The following is a 13,962-nucleotide window of genomic DNA, read 5'->3' as shown; positions in this document are numbered from 1 at the left end:
GCATGCCACTGCTGGACCCGACTGAGCTGGACTGTAGAATACAATGGATCGGGGGGAAGTGATGGTGGTACACGGAGCGGAGGCCGACGGCCGTCCCTTGTCTTTCCCTCGCTCGTCTGCGGCCGTCGTGGATGCTGCGATCGGACGGGACGGACGGGCGGGCGGCATCAGTCGTCTTCCTTCTTGCGCTTATTGCTGTTCTTGCCGCCCGGGGTGCCGGCCGAGCTGCCTCCGCTGGCCTCGGCCTTGCGCTTGAGCTTCGAAATGAGGCCGGTGCTCGTCGTCTTGCCCGCCTTGCCGCCGGGCGTCGAGACGGCGCTGCTCGCCGAGTCCTTGTCTCTGGCCAGCGGCGTCCCGCTCCGCCGGTCCCGGTCCTCTGACGCGTTGCGGTCCTTTTTGCTCTTCTTCGCCTCCTTTTCCGGCTTGCTGGGCGTGTCGTCCTTGTCCTTGTCCTTGTCCTTGTCCTTGTCCTTCTTGCTGCTGCCACTGCCGCTGCCGCTGCCGCTGCTCTTGTCCTTGTCTTTATCCTTTTCCTTCTCCTTCTCCTTCTTGTCTTCCTTGCCCGCCTCGGCTGCGAGCTCTTCTGCCTTTTTAAGCTCGAGGCTCTTTTGGTAGGTGGCGCTACTGAGGCTAAAGATGCGGTCCTCGAGGGGCACCTCGATGGGGATGCCCTTTGCCGCCGCTGCGGCCGCCGCGCTCTGGCTGCTGGTGTTTTTGAGGTAGGAGTCGAATCCCTTGACAATGTTGCCCCCCGAAGCGGCGGTCGAGGCGAGGTAGGAGGCCTCGTAGAGGTAGATTTGCGATTCGAGGTCGGTCAGCGACTTGTCGATCTGGCGCTTCTGTGCGAGTCCGGCCCGCAGTGCCTTTTTCGTCTGCTGGTAGCGTTGCTGGGCCTCTTCCAGCGATCCGGGCATCTCGGCGGGGTCCGGGGCCGCGGCGACCGCCGAAGTCGAGGGACCTGCGCTCGAAGAGGCGGCGGCACCTGTCGCAGTGGGCGCCATGTCGAAGGTCGATGCGAGGCGGAGGGGGCAGGGGGGCTACCGATGGGGGCGGCGGAAGAAGGGGCTCCACCGATGGAGGCGCTGAGCGTCGCGGTGTGTATCTGGTGCGAGGATGAGTGTTGGCGTGGTTGCGTTGGTGATGGTGGTGGCGGCGGTGGTGGTGGTCGGAGGTGAGAGGTGGACCGAGGGCAGGCAGGGTCCAGATGCAGCCAAGCAAGCTGGCCTTCGAGGGGACTGGCCAGCTACCCTCGGAGCCGAGCGCGCCAACGTCGCTTTGCGCCTGCTTGGCCGTGCGCCAGCAGGCAAGCAGGCAGCCGGCAACGGGCAGTGGGCGGGCGTCTTGGGCAGGCTGCCAGCGGGCGCATCCGTCATGATGGTTGGTGGCCAGCTGCCATCCCAGCGCACCTTCATCGTCACCTCGTCCAACACCCTACCCGCACCATTCCAGCCGCGCTGGCGACGCCCTCCCACGACCATCACCTCATTAACCAGCACTCTTCTTCCTAACGCCATTCAGCAGCCCGTATCGACTACGGACACCGACGAAGAACCAGGCCTGCCTCGCTCCCAGCACTCGCGACGAACCTCGGAAGAAACACCTTCACGACCAGATCCACAGTCTGCCTCTGCCTGCCGACTGCGATCGACCCATCAAAATCGCCACCCAGCGCTACTAACGCGAGAGCTGGACTATCCATCATGCGCGGCCCAACACTCTCGCTCCTGAGCCCCGTGCTCGTCCTCGTCCTCTCGCTCGTCTCGCTCTTGGTGCTGGCACCAACCGGAGCATCAGCAGCCGCCCTCACCACGCTCCTCGAACCGCACGAGCGCTCCTGCTTCTACGCATGGGTGGACAAGGCGGGCGAAAAGGTCGGCTTCTACTTTGCCGTCCAGTCCGGCGGATCCTTTGACGTCGACTACGTCGTCCACGACCCCACCGACAAGATCATCGTCTCTGGCCAAAAGGAGCGCCAGGTCGACATCATCTTTACCGGCAACGAGGTCGGGGAGTACAGCTTCTGCTTTGCAAACGAGATGAGCACATTTGCCGAGAAGCTGGTGAGTGCACCCGGCATGTGTAAAGGCCGATTGCGACAACAGAGGCTCACCGAGCTCTGCACCACACCTTTCCTTCTGCTGCTGCTGCTGCTACTTCTGATATTGCCGTCAAATCCTCGCCCCGTTGCAGATCGACTTCGACATCACCGTCGAGTCGGAACCCCGGTTGGAGCTGCCCATCTCGGCCGCCGCCCTGCTCTCGGAGCACTCGGCGCCGCTCGAGGACTCGATCAGCCAGGTCCAGGAGCGCCTCACGTCCATCACCCGCACCCAGAGGTACTTCCGCGTGCGCGAGAACCGCAACTTTGGCACCGTCCGCAACACTCAGTGAGTCGAGGGACAGCCGTGCAGGGGCGGCCTTGTCCTCCCTCCCCTCCGCGAAAGCTGACCATGTCCATCTCGCCCCCTCTCCTTCGCTCGTCTTCCTCACACTTCTCCTCCCCCGCAGGTCCAAGATCTTCTGGTACAGCATCATCGAGTCGCTCGTTATGATTGGCATCTCGGTCGGCCAGGTCTACATCGTTCGGGCGCTGTTCGAAAAGGGGAGCACCAAGCGGTACCGCGTCTGAGGCGCCGCGCTCGCCTCTACTCACCCACCTCTGCCCGTCGGGGCTCTGGACGGCTCGGCCGCTGGCCTTTGGCAGCTCAGAAGAGGCGCACGACGGGTTCGCTGCTCGCCTGTCTTTATCTCGCACAGCTGTCCTTGTCTCGCACAGCTGTCTACAGGATGCGTCGATCGAAACGGTGCCAAACCCGGCGTTGCCCCGGACGGGGATGCCTGCCTATCTGCCTGCCTGCCTGCCGTCGCGCTGCGCTCATTCCTTCCTCGTCGGTCGGCCCTTCAGCTCTGCCAGTGGAAGCTTGCCTGGGCCTGAGTCTTTTCCTCGCTCTGCTGACTGGCCCCATCGACCCTCGCGCCGTTGACGGTGCGCTCCTCTGAGGTGGACGAGTAGGACGACGACGACGACGACGACGACGACGACGACGAGAAGCTGTTGCTCCAGGAGGAGCTGGTGGTGCTGTTGGCGGCACCCGCACCGGGATCCGCCTGAGCTGGGTGGAACCAGCTGCCAGACGAGGAGCTGTGGGAGCTGGTCGTCTTTGGCTCAGCATCGCCGGCGCTCTGTGACGACGAGCTCGAGGAACGCATCTCGCTGAACGAGAAGCCGAATCCCGAAGCGGCGCCGGTGCCGCCACCGCTACCGCTGCCGGTCTGTCCCTGGCTTCGGTTGGCGAAGAAGGGGTGCGAATCGAAGGCCAGGTCCGGCTTGAAGGAAAAGTCGTGCTGGCTCGATCCGCCCATGGTCGGGTCGGGGGTGGGGGATCGAGAGGGTGCGGCGAGGATGCTCGAGAAGCTGCGAAGGGCCGAGGGCGCGAGGAGAGGAGATTCCACCCGCAAGCTGTCAGATCCGAGACGGTGCCCCAGGCCAGGCGGGGAGAGAGTAGGAAGCGCGAGGATCGCTGCGGGGAGAGAGGGAGAGACGTACATGGCAGGTGAAGTCTGGTGCTTGGGTGTGCCACAGCAGCTATCGTGGCAGGACATTTCGATACCTCGAAGTCGGGCTGCGGGTCTTGTGTGCGGCTCAATCAGGTCGTACGAGGAGAAGGAAAGCGACGCAGGGACGGCGATGATGGCCGCAGAGACGAAGCGGGAGGGAGTGGACAAGGAGGTGTGAGAAAAGGGCGTCGACGTCGGTAGCAGCCAGACCAAGGGGAGAAGAGAGAAGGGGTGGCGTCGTTTGTCGGTCGGCAAGTGGGGGTACGTCGGCGGCCCCTTTCGCCGGCGCTCAGGCCAGCATGAGGGCGCAGCAGCACCGCCGTCTCGCCCACCTCTGGGCGCACTGGCCTCGAGCGCCTCACAGAAACGACACGCGGCAGAGGACGAGAAGCATGCATGTGAGAGCAGCGTTGCGGAGTGCGTGCGGTGTTGTACAGGTTGACGAGTCGGAAGAAGGAAAAGGAAAGGCGAGCTAAGGACCACCTGCGGCAGGTAAAGGCCAGCAAGGAGGGAGCGCAGCAGGGTGGCCGCTACGAGGCGGGGTTAGTCAAAGGCGCCAGGACGGTTGTTGAGCCGGTCGGTTCTTCGCTGGTTGGTCCACGCCTTCTTGCACTCGCGGCTGCAAGGATGGGCGAGCCAGACGGCCGTCGGATGAAAGGAAAGGAGCGAGGAGCGAGGTAGAGCCAAGCGCATGGCATAGGGTCAGCAGTGCCCGGGTCGTCGCCACCGCCTCGGTCCGAGAGCGCCGGAGGGCTGCCCTGCTAGAACGCCAGCGTGCAGCAACTCACTACTGGTTAAAGACCTCTCCGCACTTTGTGCGGTCGTAGTTGTTGTCGTCGAGGCACTTCATCGACTGCTTTGCCGCCTTGGCGCAGGGGTCGGTAAACTTGCTGGGCGTCTTGCCGCCCATGACCTTGACAAAGTCCTCGGGCTTCGAGTAGTCGTCCGGCTGCTGTGGCGGCTGCGACGATGACATGGTGGGGGAAGTAGGGTTGGTGGTGATGAGATTGTTGAGGATGGGCCGACAAGCGAAGAGGTGCGCCGGAGCGTAGGGAGAACCGAGAGGGTGGCGGCGAGGATGGTGGTGGTGGTGGCGGCAGCGGCCAGAAGGAAGCCGCCGACCCCCGCGCCCGCCGCCATGTGGTCGACTTCCGTCTTCCGAGCCAGACGGCGGCAGCAGCGGGGAAAAAAAGTTGGGCCAGACAGCGGTTGCGTGCACGGCCACCTCTCCTCTGGGTGCACCGTGGACCTAGCCTGACACCCAACACAATACCACCACCGGCCTCGTCCTTCACCACCATCTTCACCATCCTTCGCATTTCCTTTCCCTCCCCTCACCGCCATGTCCGATCCCAGCGGTAGTGGGCCGTCTTCGACCCACCACCCGCCAGCATCGGCAGCGCCAACCGAACCGCCCCGCGTCTTGTACAGGTTAAGCTACGTCGCATACAAGTGGTGCAAGGCTCTGCGCAACAAGCTCCCTCCCCGCTCCCTCATCATAGACGTCGATCTCCAGCGCCTCGACTACTGCCTAGACCCAAAGAAGTGGCTGCGCCATGAAAGGAATGACGCTCACCAAGCCACCCCGCCCGACTTCGAGCGCCAGGACGATGCCCCGCGCTACCGGGCCACCGAGAGGGACCTCCAGCAGGTCCGCAGGGCCCTCTGGCACCACGACGATCAAGAACAAGGCTCATCAAGCCAATCCGCAGAAAGGGTCGTCACCCTCTGGCTAGGTGAGTTAGGACCAACACGGAGTCGTGCAGCGTCGGTCTGCCAAGCCTGCCTCTAGCCCTGACGACTGACCGGTACTTCCCTTCCCCTTGGCTGGTACGCCCCTGCATCCAGTCCAATCCGGCAAGGAAGGATTCAGCTGCATCGCCATGGCGGAAGACGACGTCTACCGCATCCTCCGCGCCGTCTTCCCGAGGCTCGCTCAGTCGGAAAGCGCCAGCAAGTCGCTTGACGACCTCGTTGCCCGCATCCCGCCGACCGAGACGTTCGAGTGGGCACCTCAGGGTGCTACGGCACCCCTCCATCCCAAAGCGTACCGGCTTCGCTCCGCACCCATCATGAAGCCGCTCCGCGAGCTCGGCGACTTCAAAGCGCTCACCAAGCTCGTCGGAGCGGCCAAAAAGTCGGCCGACGAGCACGACTCAGCCACCCACGGGGCCGCCGAGTTCGAAAAGGTCCAAGACATCTGGTACACGGGCGGCTGCTCCTTTATCGCCATCGACACCGAGTCATGGGAGAAGGGCGAGGCCACCGACCTCATCGAGATCGGCTGGAGCATCATCGAGCGTCCGCATGGCACGCGCGACGAGCGCGGTCCGCCCTTCTGGACGCAAAAGACCGAGCACCGCATGATCTTCGAGTACCTCGGCATGTCCAACGGCCGTTACGTGGCCGACGCGCGCGGCGGCTTCCTCTTTGGCGACGACGCCAAAATCGTCACCGACTCGCCAGGCGGCTTCGTCAAGTCGACGACCACCTGGCTGCCCCGCGTCCGCGTCGACGATGACACCGTCTCGTGGGAGGTCGGCGCCATCTGGCCCAACAAGACCCAGGTGCAGGACATGCAGCATGTTGCTTCGGAGCTCGACGAGACGATCCGCAGGCTCAGGCGCAAGGGCCCCGTCTACGTCGTCTTCCACGACTACTCGGCCGACATCAAGCTGCTGCGCCACCTAGGCCTCTCGACGTCAGGCTGGCAGAGCTTGTGGAACATGGGCGGCTCGGGCAAGAACCCCGGCCGCGCAGACGCCGCGCGCTTCCACCGGGCTGTCGGAGGCGATGAGAGCGACTCTGACGAAGACGATGACAACGACGGCGACGACTACGACGACGCCCCCACCATGCCGGATCTGGGCAAGTCTGAAGACGCCGGCCTCGCACCCGTCGTCGTGCTCGACACGCGCCGCCTGTTTGCCGTGCTCGAGGGCCGCTCGGTCAAGATGGGCACCAAGCTGGGCCGCATGACGTCGGTGCTGACCGACATCGGCCCGGGCTCCGGCGGCGGGGGCATCATTGCCGGCCTGCACAATGCGGCCAACGACGCCTTCTACACCCTCCTCAGCCTCGGCGCCATGGCGTCGGGACCGCCGCTGCTGCAGCACCGCCAGAAGATCCAGAAGAGGATCGATGCGGTCGATGCCAAGCGCGCCAAGGCGCTCGAGCAGAGCAAGAAGGACAAGGAGGCGTGGCAGGCCCAGGGCAAGGCCAAGGCGCAGCCGGGCGACGAGCACAAGAAGCGCAAGCTCGACGAGCAGGCGGCCCACAGCGGCTGGGGTGCCTCCACGACATCGTCGTCGTCGCCGCGCGGCAGCCGGCCCGGCTCGACGAGGCCCGACGGCAGGCGGCCGGATTTTCGGCATGAGGAACAGGCGGTGGCTGAGAGCAGTGCCGACGAACGAGACGACGACCACGATAGCCATGGCGATGCCGCCGAGGCGCGCATGGGCAGGGACGGGGTGTCGTGGCGCCGCCGCGACGACGAGGACCGTCTCGATGCGGCTCCTGGCCGTCGCAGGGACGACGACGGCGCGCCGAGGGAGGCTCCGGACTGGCGGAGAGACGCCACGACGTCGTCCCGCGCCCCACCGCCGCATCTCGAGTCTCGCTCCGCAAGCACCGCTCGGCCTGTTCCTCTTTCCCAACCCGCAGCTGAACCGATCCCCGCACCGATACACACGCACGACCACCAAGCCCAAACAAACGCCCAACCTTACAACAACTACAGCGTCCCCGCCCCTGCGCCAGCACCGGCGCAGGGACCGGCAACCATGTCGCCGGAAGCCGAGCACCGGATCAAGATGCTCGAGATCCAAGTGGCCAACCTGAGCATGCAGCTCGAGGCGCTCACCAATGCCGTTTTGACGACGGCGCGCACCAATGCCGCGCTGACGCAGCTGCAGAGCCTCTTCCCGAGCCACGGCGGCATGTCGAGCGCCTCGTCGTCGATCGCCTCGCCTGCTCCGTCGCTACCCACTCCCCATCCTCCTCTGCCGCCGCCGCCGCCGCCGCGGCAGCAGCAGCAGCGTTCGCCAACTCCCTCCGCATCCACCTTCGAGGCGGCGCACGCATCGCATCCGATCCATGCCTTCGGGCACATCGAGACGGAAACGGAGCAGGACTCCTATTCGGACTCGCCACGAACCTACCCGCGTACCGCCGCGCCTCCCCACCTCATCGGCAAGGTATCCGCCGCTGCCCCGGTGCCCGTGCCGGTGCCCGTGCGACGAGCACTACAAGAGCGACCGTTCACACCGTCCTCGTCGTCGTCGTATGCCCCCTCTTCCTCGCCCTCTTCTCCGGGCGGATCGGGCGCCGAACGTCCTGTTCCCGCCCCCTCCCCCTCTCCCTCGACGGCGACGGCGACGGTGACGGTGGTGCGTAAACCCCTCACTGCTTCGGCGGGTGTGGGACAGGTCAAGACCAAACTGCACCCCGCTTCTTCTCCTCCAGCTACCTCCTCGGCGATCAAGAAGGTATCGAACGACCCTCGACCCGCCAAACCGACGACGAATACGGGCAAGACATCCACCCCAACCGCGCCCATTTCGAATCCGCCCTCGTTCGTAAAGACGGCCGCAGCCGCGTTGAAGTCGACTACCACCACCACCAAATCGAACCCGACGGCCGTGGCGGCCGTCAAGAGCAGGACCAAGTGGCAGCCGACAACTCCTGCGCTGTCCAATGATGAGGCTGAGGCGCATCGACTCTGGAGCTAGACTAGCTAGACGCGCGCCCGTCAGCCCAGCCCAGCCCAGCCCAGCCCCCGCCCTACTTGAGCAGACGGCGACGCCGACGGTGTCTTTTGAGCGCCGATCTTCTCTCTCTTCCGCACAGCCCATAGATGACGACGGCGGCGGCGGCAAGGCAAGTCGCAGCGTAGGAAAAGCGTGCACACGCCTCCAGGGAGTCCCATTTCGGTTCGATTCGGTTTCGGAAGCAGCGGGCATCACATTTTAGATAGGCATCTACACCGTCATCGTCACCGATACTCTTCTCCTCTCTCCTCGTCCCCTCTCCTCCCACTCTTCTGCGCCTCTTCGTCTCCGAGTCCGTCGGACGCCTACGACGACGCCTCCTCCTCCTCAAACAGGACCAGCTCGACGCCCTCTCCGACGAGCTCGCCCCTCTTGGCCTTGGCATTGAGGCTCTTGACCTTGCCGTCCTTGGGGGCGCGGAGCGAGTGCTCCGTCTTCATGGCCTCGAGGACGACGACGACGTCGCCCTGACGCACCACGTCGCCCACCTGGACGCGCACGTCGACGACCTTGCTCGGCATGGGCGACACGACGGCGCCCTTTGCCTCGGACCGGCCCAGCAGCTTGGCCAGCCAGCCGGGCGCCAGCAGCGACAGCGTCGTCTGCTTGCCGCCCAGGAAGAGGTCCAGCTTCTCGGTCGTCGACGTGGCGCGCGAGATGATCGTCGAGCGCAGCCGCGGCGCCGTGCCGTCGCCGCCCTGGCCTTGGCCCGCCGCTGCCGAGACGAGTCCCGAGGTGAGAATCTCCTCGGCCCCGCTGAGGCTGGCCGAAATGTTGCGGTACGTCACCGTCTCGCCCGCCTCAGACGGCGTGATGGCCAGGTCAAAGTGCGACGGCGACAGCGGCGTCACGGTCACGGTGGCCACCTCGGACGATCCCTGCGCCGTCGTGTCGAGCACGTAGCCAAACTGGAAGGTGCGCTGGGCGGGCTGCGACGCCGACAGGCGCACAGAGGAAAACGTCGACGTGTGCCACGGGTTGGCGTTGGCGTTGGCGTTGGCCGAGGTCGAAGCCGGCGCAGCGACAGCAGCAGCAGCAGCAGCAGCAGCAAGGTCGCGGTCGCGCAGGAAGAGGTAGAGGGCCGTCTGGGCCAGCTCGGTGGGCGAGGGGGCCGGGATGGGCGGCTGCAGCTCGTGGCCGTACTTTGGGATAAAGCCCGTCTCGACCTTGCCGGCGACAAAGGCTTCGTGCCGCGCGAGGTTCTTGAGGAACTCGATGTTGGTCATGGGCCCTACGACCTCGTACTCCTCGAGCGCCTTTGTGAGGACGCGCAGCGCCTCGTCGCGATCGCGGCCTTTGACGATGAGCTTGGCAATCATGGGGTCGTAGTGGACCGAGACGTCGTCGCCGGTGTCGAAGCCCGTGTCGACGCGGACGCTGTCCGAGAGCGTGGGCAGTCGGACGTGGCGCAGCGTGCCGACGTCGGGCAGGAAGCCTCCGCGCGTGTTTTCGGCGTAGATGCGCGCCTCAAAGGCGTGGCCGACGAGGGGCATCTGCTGCTGCGTCAGCGGCAGCCGGTTGCCCGCGGCCACCTCGAGCTGCCACTGGACCAGGTCCTGGCCCGAAATCATTTCCGAGACCGGGTGCTCGACCTGGAGGCGCGTGTTCATCTCCATAAAGTAGAAGTCGAGCGTCTCGGCGTCGAGGATGAACTCGACGGTGCCCGCGCCGACGTAGTTGACGGCCTTGGCGGCGGCGACGGCCTTTTCGCCCAGGTCGCGCCGCAGCGCCTCGGGCAGGCCGGGCGCGGGCGCCTCCTCGATAATCTTCTGGTGGCGCCGCTGCACCGAGCAGTCGCGCTCCCACACGTAGACGGCGTCGCCATGCTTGTCGGCAAAGATCTGCACCTCGACGTGGCGCGGTCGCTGCAGGTAGCGCTCCAGCAGGACGTCGGTGTCGCCGAACGACTGTCGAGGGAGAGACGAGGCAACAGCGCGCGGAGAAAGGGGATGCGAGATGGATGTCAGACTCGACTCGATGGGCGACAGCGAGCATGTCGGGCTGGATCGACGTGATGGAGCGACGCGATGGAGCCAAGCGACGCACCTTTTCGGCCTCGCGCCTGGCGCTCATGAGCTGCTCCTCGAACTCTTCCTTGTTCTCGACGACCTTCATTCCTTTGCCTCCGCCGCCCTTGACGGCCTTGATGAGGAGCGGGTAGCCGCACTTTTCGGCCTCTTGCTTGAGCTTTTCGATGCTCTGGTCCCTGCCGTGGTATCCGGGCACGCAGGGTACGCCGGCGGCGAGCATGATTTCCTTGCTGCGGCTCTTGCTGCCCATGCTCTCGATGGCCGAGGCGGGCGGGCCGATGAATTCGATGCCCTCGCTCTCGAGCAGGTTGGCAAAGGCGGCGTTTTCCGAGAGGAAGCCGTAGCCGGGGTGGATCATGGTGGCGCCCGTCTGCTTGGCCACGGCGACGATGCGGTCCATGCGCAGGTACGACTCGGCCGAGGCGGCGGGGCCGATGCAGTAGGCCTCGTCGGCCAGGGCGACGTGCATGCTCTTGGCGTCGGCCTCGGAGTAGACGGCCACCGTCTGGATGCCGAGCGAGCGGCAGGTGCGCATGATGCGGCACGCAATCTCGCCGCGGTTGGCGATGAGGATCTTGCGCGGCAGCGGAAGGTGGCCCAGGCTGCCGGCGCTGCTGCCGCTGCTGCTGCCGCTGCCGGTGCTGCCGCTCGAGAGCGGGTGGTCCGACGCGCCGCTGGCAGACGTCGACGTGTGCGAAGAGAGCGTCGCGAGGCTGGCGGAACGGACCGAAGCCGACGGCACGCTACCGAGAGCCGGAGTGAGGGCCGCGCCGGCCGGAAGCAACCGCGAGAGGCCGACAGACGAAGGCTTGGCCGACACGGCGACGGCGGCCAACGCCCGCGGTCGCGAGGAGCGCAGCTGCGCCTTGATTGCGGATGGCAGCATGGTTCAGCAGCAGCGGAGGCAGCGGAGGCAGCGGCGGCGGCGGCGGTGGAGGGCGGTGGAGGGCGGTGGAGGGCGGTGGAGGGCGGTGTCGATCTTGGCCTTTGTCGGTGGCAGCAGGGGGTGGCCGGGGGTCTGAGTCGGTGTGAGAAGCGGGCTTCGACGAGGTGAGAGGGGAGGGGGTTGAGATGGTGATGGTGGTGGTTGGCAGGAAGAGGGGGGCCGATGGTCGAGCTGTTGTAGAAGAAGACGGAGCAGCAGCAGCGGCACGAAGAAGGAGGCGGGGCCAAGGCGAGGTCGAGCCAAGCAAGCAAGCAAAGGCCATCATGGCCCGCAGAGGGACAGAGGGGCCCCGTTGCCGGCCTTGGCTCAATGGGTTCCCATAGCCGGGGCTCGACCGTTTACCCCGCACGCCCGCATCGCACGGCCGGCCTGCAGCCCACCCAGGCAGGCCTGGGCGCGCCCGGGCTGGGCTCGGCTGGCCTTCCCCGCGACCCGCACGCCCGCCCTTCGGCCCACCGGCCACCATCTTGGGCCGACCCGTGCTTCCGTTTCGCGTTTAACGGACGACGACACCCGCTCCCTTCCCCCCCTCCCGCCTTGGGCCCCGCTCTTGGTTTCCTCCCTCTGCTCGCTCGGTCCTCGGCCTGCCAGGATCAGGATGCAGACACAACCATCTTCGGCCAGCCCGATCCCGGATCTGCCTGCTGCGTACCGTACTGTAGCCCGTCCGTCCGTCCGTCCGTCTGTTCACCTCCCTTGCCTCTTTTTGCTAGCTGTGCCAACGGTGGGTCCGGGGCCGTAGCGACGATGACGATGACGATGACGATGACGATGACGATGACGGCCATGGCGATGGCGATGCGGGCAGAGGCAAACACCGAAGATCGACGACGGGCAGCCGATCGCGACCAGGGCGGGCACAGAGTACAGGTAAACGACAGACGGACGACCATGACAGGACCAGAGCAGAGCCCGAGCCCGTACTCAAGCCCGAGCAGAGAAGGACCTCGTCCTCGCAGAGAGACACCGATAGAGCGACAGATGGGATGGGATAGAGTACGAAGTAGAATAGATTGGGAGGGGGGCGGTCAGATCGGACCGGATCGAATCGGATCAGCAAGTCCCAATGGGCTGCACCAACGCTTCCTTTGACGCTGGCCAGGGGCGCCCCGACAGCCATCGAGCATGGCGCCGAGACCCTTTGATGGTACACGGGAGAGAGAGAGAGGGAGGGACGGGAAAAGGGGACCGAGAGAGGCAACAAGGACAGGCAGAGGCAAGAAGGAGAGACAGAGAGAGGAGAGACAGAGAGAGGAGGGAGAGAGAGACAGAGGGGAGAGAGAAAGACACACAGAGCGAGGCAAGAGCGCGCGCGAGGGACGCGGCAGAGGGGATCGACGCCCATCAAGGACGGCCGGGCGTACCCCCAACGGCAGGCGCTGCGGCCGACGACATCGACGGGCTCCTTGCCGAGCCCGGCGTGCCCACCGAGCCGGCGCCAGGCGGCGGAGAGCCCGCCGCGCCGCCATACACCCTGCTGTTGACATTGGCCCGATGCTGCCGGTTGCGCAGATGGATCTCAAAGTTGTTGAGCGATTCACCAGGACCAGGCGTGTAGAGCTGTGGCGGGGGGAAATGAGAGCAAGGGTTGGGGGGTACGCGCGAGGCACAGGTCAGCACACAGCCGAGCCGGTCGCAGCATGGTGGCCGCAACACGAGCGCCGAGGCGCCGTCATTCGGCAACACTCACCTTGCCGGGACAGTCGAGGCAGCGCACCCGCCACTCGGGCACCGCCGGCGTGGGCAGATGGGCGGGCACGGGACGCGGCTGGATCTCGAAACGATCGTTGGGGTATCTGGCGCGCAGCGTCGCCGCCGACTGCAGCAGCCACTCGGCCGGCGTCAGCGGCTGCCCCTTGACGCCAGTCGTGGGCACCTTGACGCTCGGCATCGACGACGGGCTCGCCGAGGCGGCCGCTGCAGCGGCAGGCGCCGAGGCCAAGCTGGTTGCGGCGTTCGGCGGCGCCGTCTTGGCCGGGTCGGACCCCTTGATCTCGCCCTGCTCTTCCAGCTCGCCCTCCTCGCCCCCGCCGCTCCGCTCGTCGCGGTGCTCGGCAGGCGGCTTGGCACCCGCTCGTTCTTGGTAGGCGTCGCGCGCCGACGACTTGCGCGTCGCCACAGGCTCCGGGCTCTCGGAGCGCGACGACGAGTCGCTGTCGTCTGGGCTGCCGACCAGCTCAAACGGCAGGTCGGGCGATGCGGCGCGCGGCGTGCGGGACCGCGAGCCCGTCTTCCGGACCACGCCCAGCGCGTTGTCGTTGCTGTTGCCGTCGCCGTCGCCGCCGCCCACAGAGGCATCGCCGAGATCGGCCCGGGGCGTGTCGCCCGCCGAGTTGGGCTCGGTCGAGTCGTCCTGGTCGCCGAGCGACGAGAGGAGCGCACTGTCGAGCAAGATGCTGGGCACGCTGGCCTTGCGCTGCGCCTGGCCGCTCTGCTGCTGCTTCATGTGGTGGGCAAGGTCACGCGTGTAGTCGAGCATGATGACCTTTCGGTGGCGGTGGTAGTACTTGCCGCACGGTCCGCACAGCGACTTGTCGCCCAGCGGGCCCTTGCGGCGTCCGGGAGCCAGCGTTCCCGGGATGCCGCAGTTGGAGCAATGCCACATGCCGTCGTGGATGTTGGGGTGCTGGCGCTCGAGATCCTCGGGCCGCACATTGTT

The 13,962-nt window shown here is 66.0% G+C and overlaps 7 protein-coding genes across 7 annotated transcripts in view; 2 read left to right on the top strand and 5 right to left on the bottom strand.

Moving 5' to 3' along the window:
• Window positions 1-167: 167 nt before the first annotated feature.
• Window positions 168-1,001, bottom strand: PFL1_05645 (uncharacterized protein; the record flags this gene model as incomplete). Its single annotated transcript, XM_007883181.1, has 1 exon — window positions 168-1,001. One exon carries the CDS (start codon window positions 999-1,001, stop codon window positions 168-170), a length of 834 nt encoding a protein of 277 aa, XP_007881372.1.
• Window positions 1,002-1,700: 699 nt separating this feature from the next.
• PFL1_05644 (uncharacterized protein) lies at window positions 1,701-2,629 on the top strand (the record flags this gene model as incomplete). Its single annotated transcript, XM_007883180.1, has 3 exons — window positions 1,701-2,060; window positions 2,191-2,387; window positions 2,509-2,629. The coding sequence occupies 3 exons, from the start codon at window positions 1,701-1,703 to the stop codon at window positions 2,627-2,629; spliced, it is 678 nt and encodes a 225-aa protein (XP_007881371.1).
• Window positions 2,630-2,901: 272 nt separating this feature from the next.
• PFL1_05643 (uncharacterized protein) lies at window positions 2,902-3,603 on the bottom strand (the record flags this gene model as incomplete). The annotated part of the gene is made up of 2 exons (XM_007883179.1): window positions 2,902-3,415; window positions 3,548-3,603. The coding sequence occupies 2 exons, from the start codon at window positions 3,601-3,603 to the stop codon at window positions 2,902-2,904; spliced, it is 570 nt and encodes a 189-aa protein (XP_007881370.1).
• Window positions 3,604-4,101: 498 nt separating this feature from the next.
• On the bottom strand, window positions 4,102-4,534 carry PFL1_05642 (uncharacterized protein; the record flags this gene model as incomplete). The annotated part of the gene is made up of 2 exons (XM_007883178.1): window positions 4,102-4,177; window positions 4,347-4,534. 2 exons carry the CDS (start codon window positions 4,532-4,534, stop codon window positions 4,102-4,104), a joined length of 264 nt encoding a protein of 87 aa, XP_007881369.1.
• Window positions 4,535-4,900: 366 nt separating this feature from the next.
• PFL1_05641 (uncharacterized protein) lies at window positions 4,901-8,288 on the top strand (the record flags this gene model as incomplete). Its single annotated transcript, XM_007883177.1, has 2 exons — window positions 4,901-5,294; window positions 5,407-8,288. 2 exons carry the CDS (start codon window positions 4,901-4,903, stop codon window positions 8,286-8,288), a joined length of 3,276 nt encoding a protein of 1,091 aa, XP_007881368.1.
• Window positions 8,289-8,632: 344 nt separating this feature from the next.
• PFL1_05640 (uncharacterized protein) lies at window positions 8,633-11,243 on the bottom strand (the record flags this gene model as incomplete). Its single annotated transcript, XM_007883176.1, has 2 exons — window positions 8,633-10,234; window positions 10,374-11,243. 2 exons carry the CDS (start codon window positions 11,241-11,243, stop codon window positions 8,633-8,635), a joined length of 2,472 nt encoding a protein of 823 aa, XP_007881367.1.
• Window positions 11,244-12,647: 1,404 nt separating this feature from the next.
• Window positions 12,648-13,962, bottom strand: part of PFL1_05639 (uncharacterized protein) — a gene marked incomplete at both ends in the record, with an annotated part of 4,138 nt that continues 2,823 nt past the window's right edge. Inside the window, 2 exons of the mRNA XM_007883175.1 lie at window positions 12,648-12,863; window positions 12,994-13,929. Of these exons, the coding sequence (XP_007881366.1) occupies window positions 12,648-12,863; window positions 12,994-13,929 (1,152 nt within the window). The remainder of the gene's footprint in view (window positions 12,864-12,993; window positions 13,930-13,962) is intronic.

This window comes from Pseudozyma flocculosa (assembly GCF_000417875.1).
Source record: "Pseudozyma flocculosa PF-1 unplaced genomic scaffold scaffold00021, whole genome shotgun sequence".
NCBI lineage: Eukaryota > Fungi > Basidiomycota > Ustilaginomycetes > Ustilaginales > Ustilaginaceae > Pseudozyma > Pseudozyma flocculosa.
Note: the sequence above shows the minus strand (reverse complement) of the source record. Positions and strands in the feature narration are given on the sequence as shown.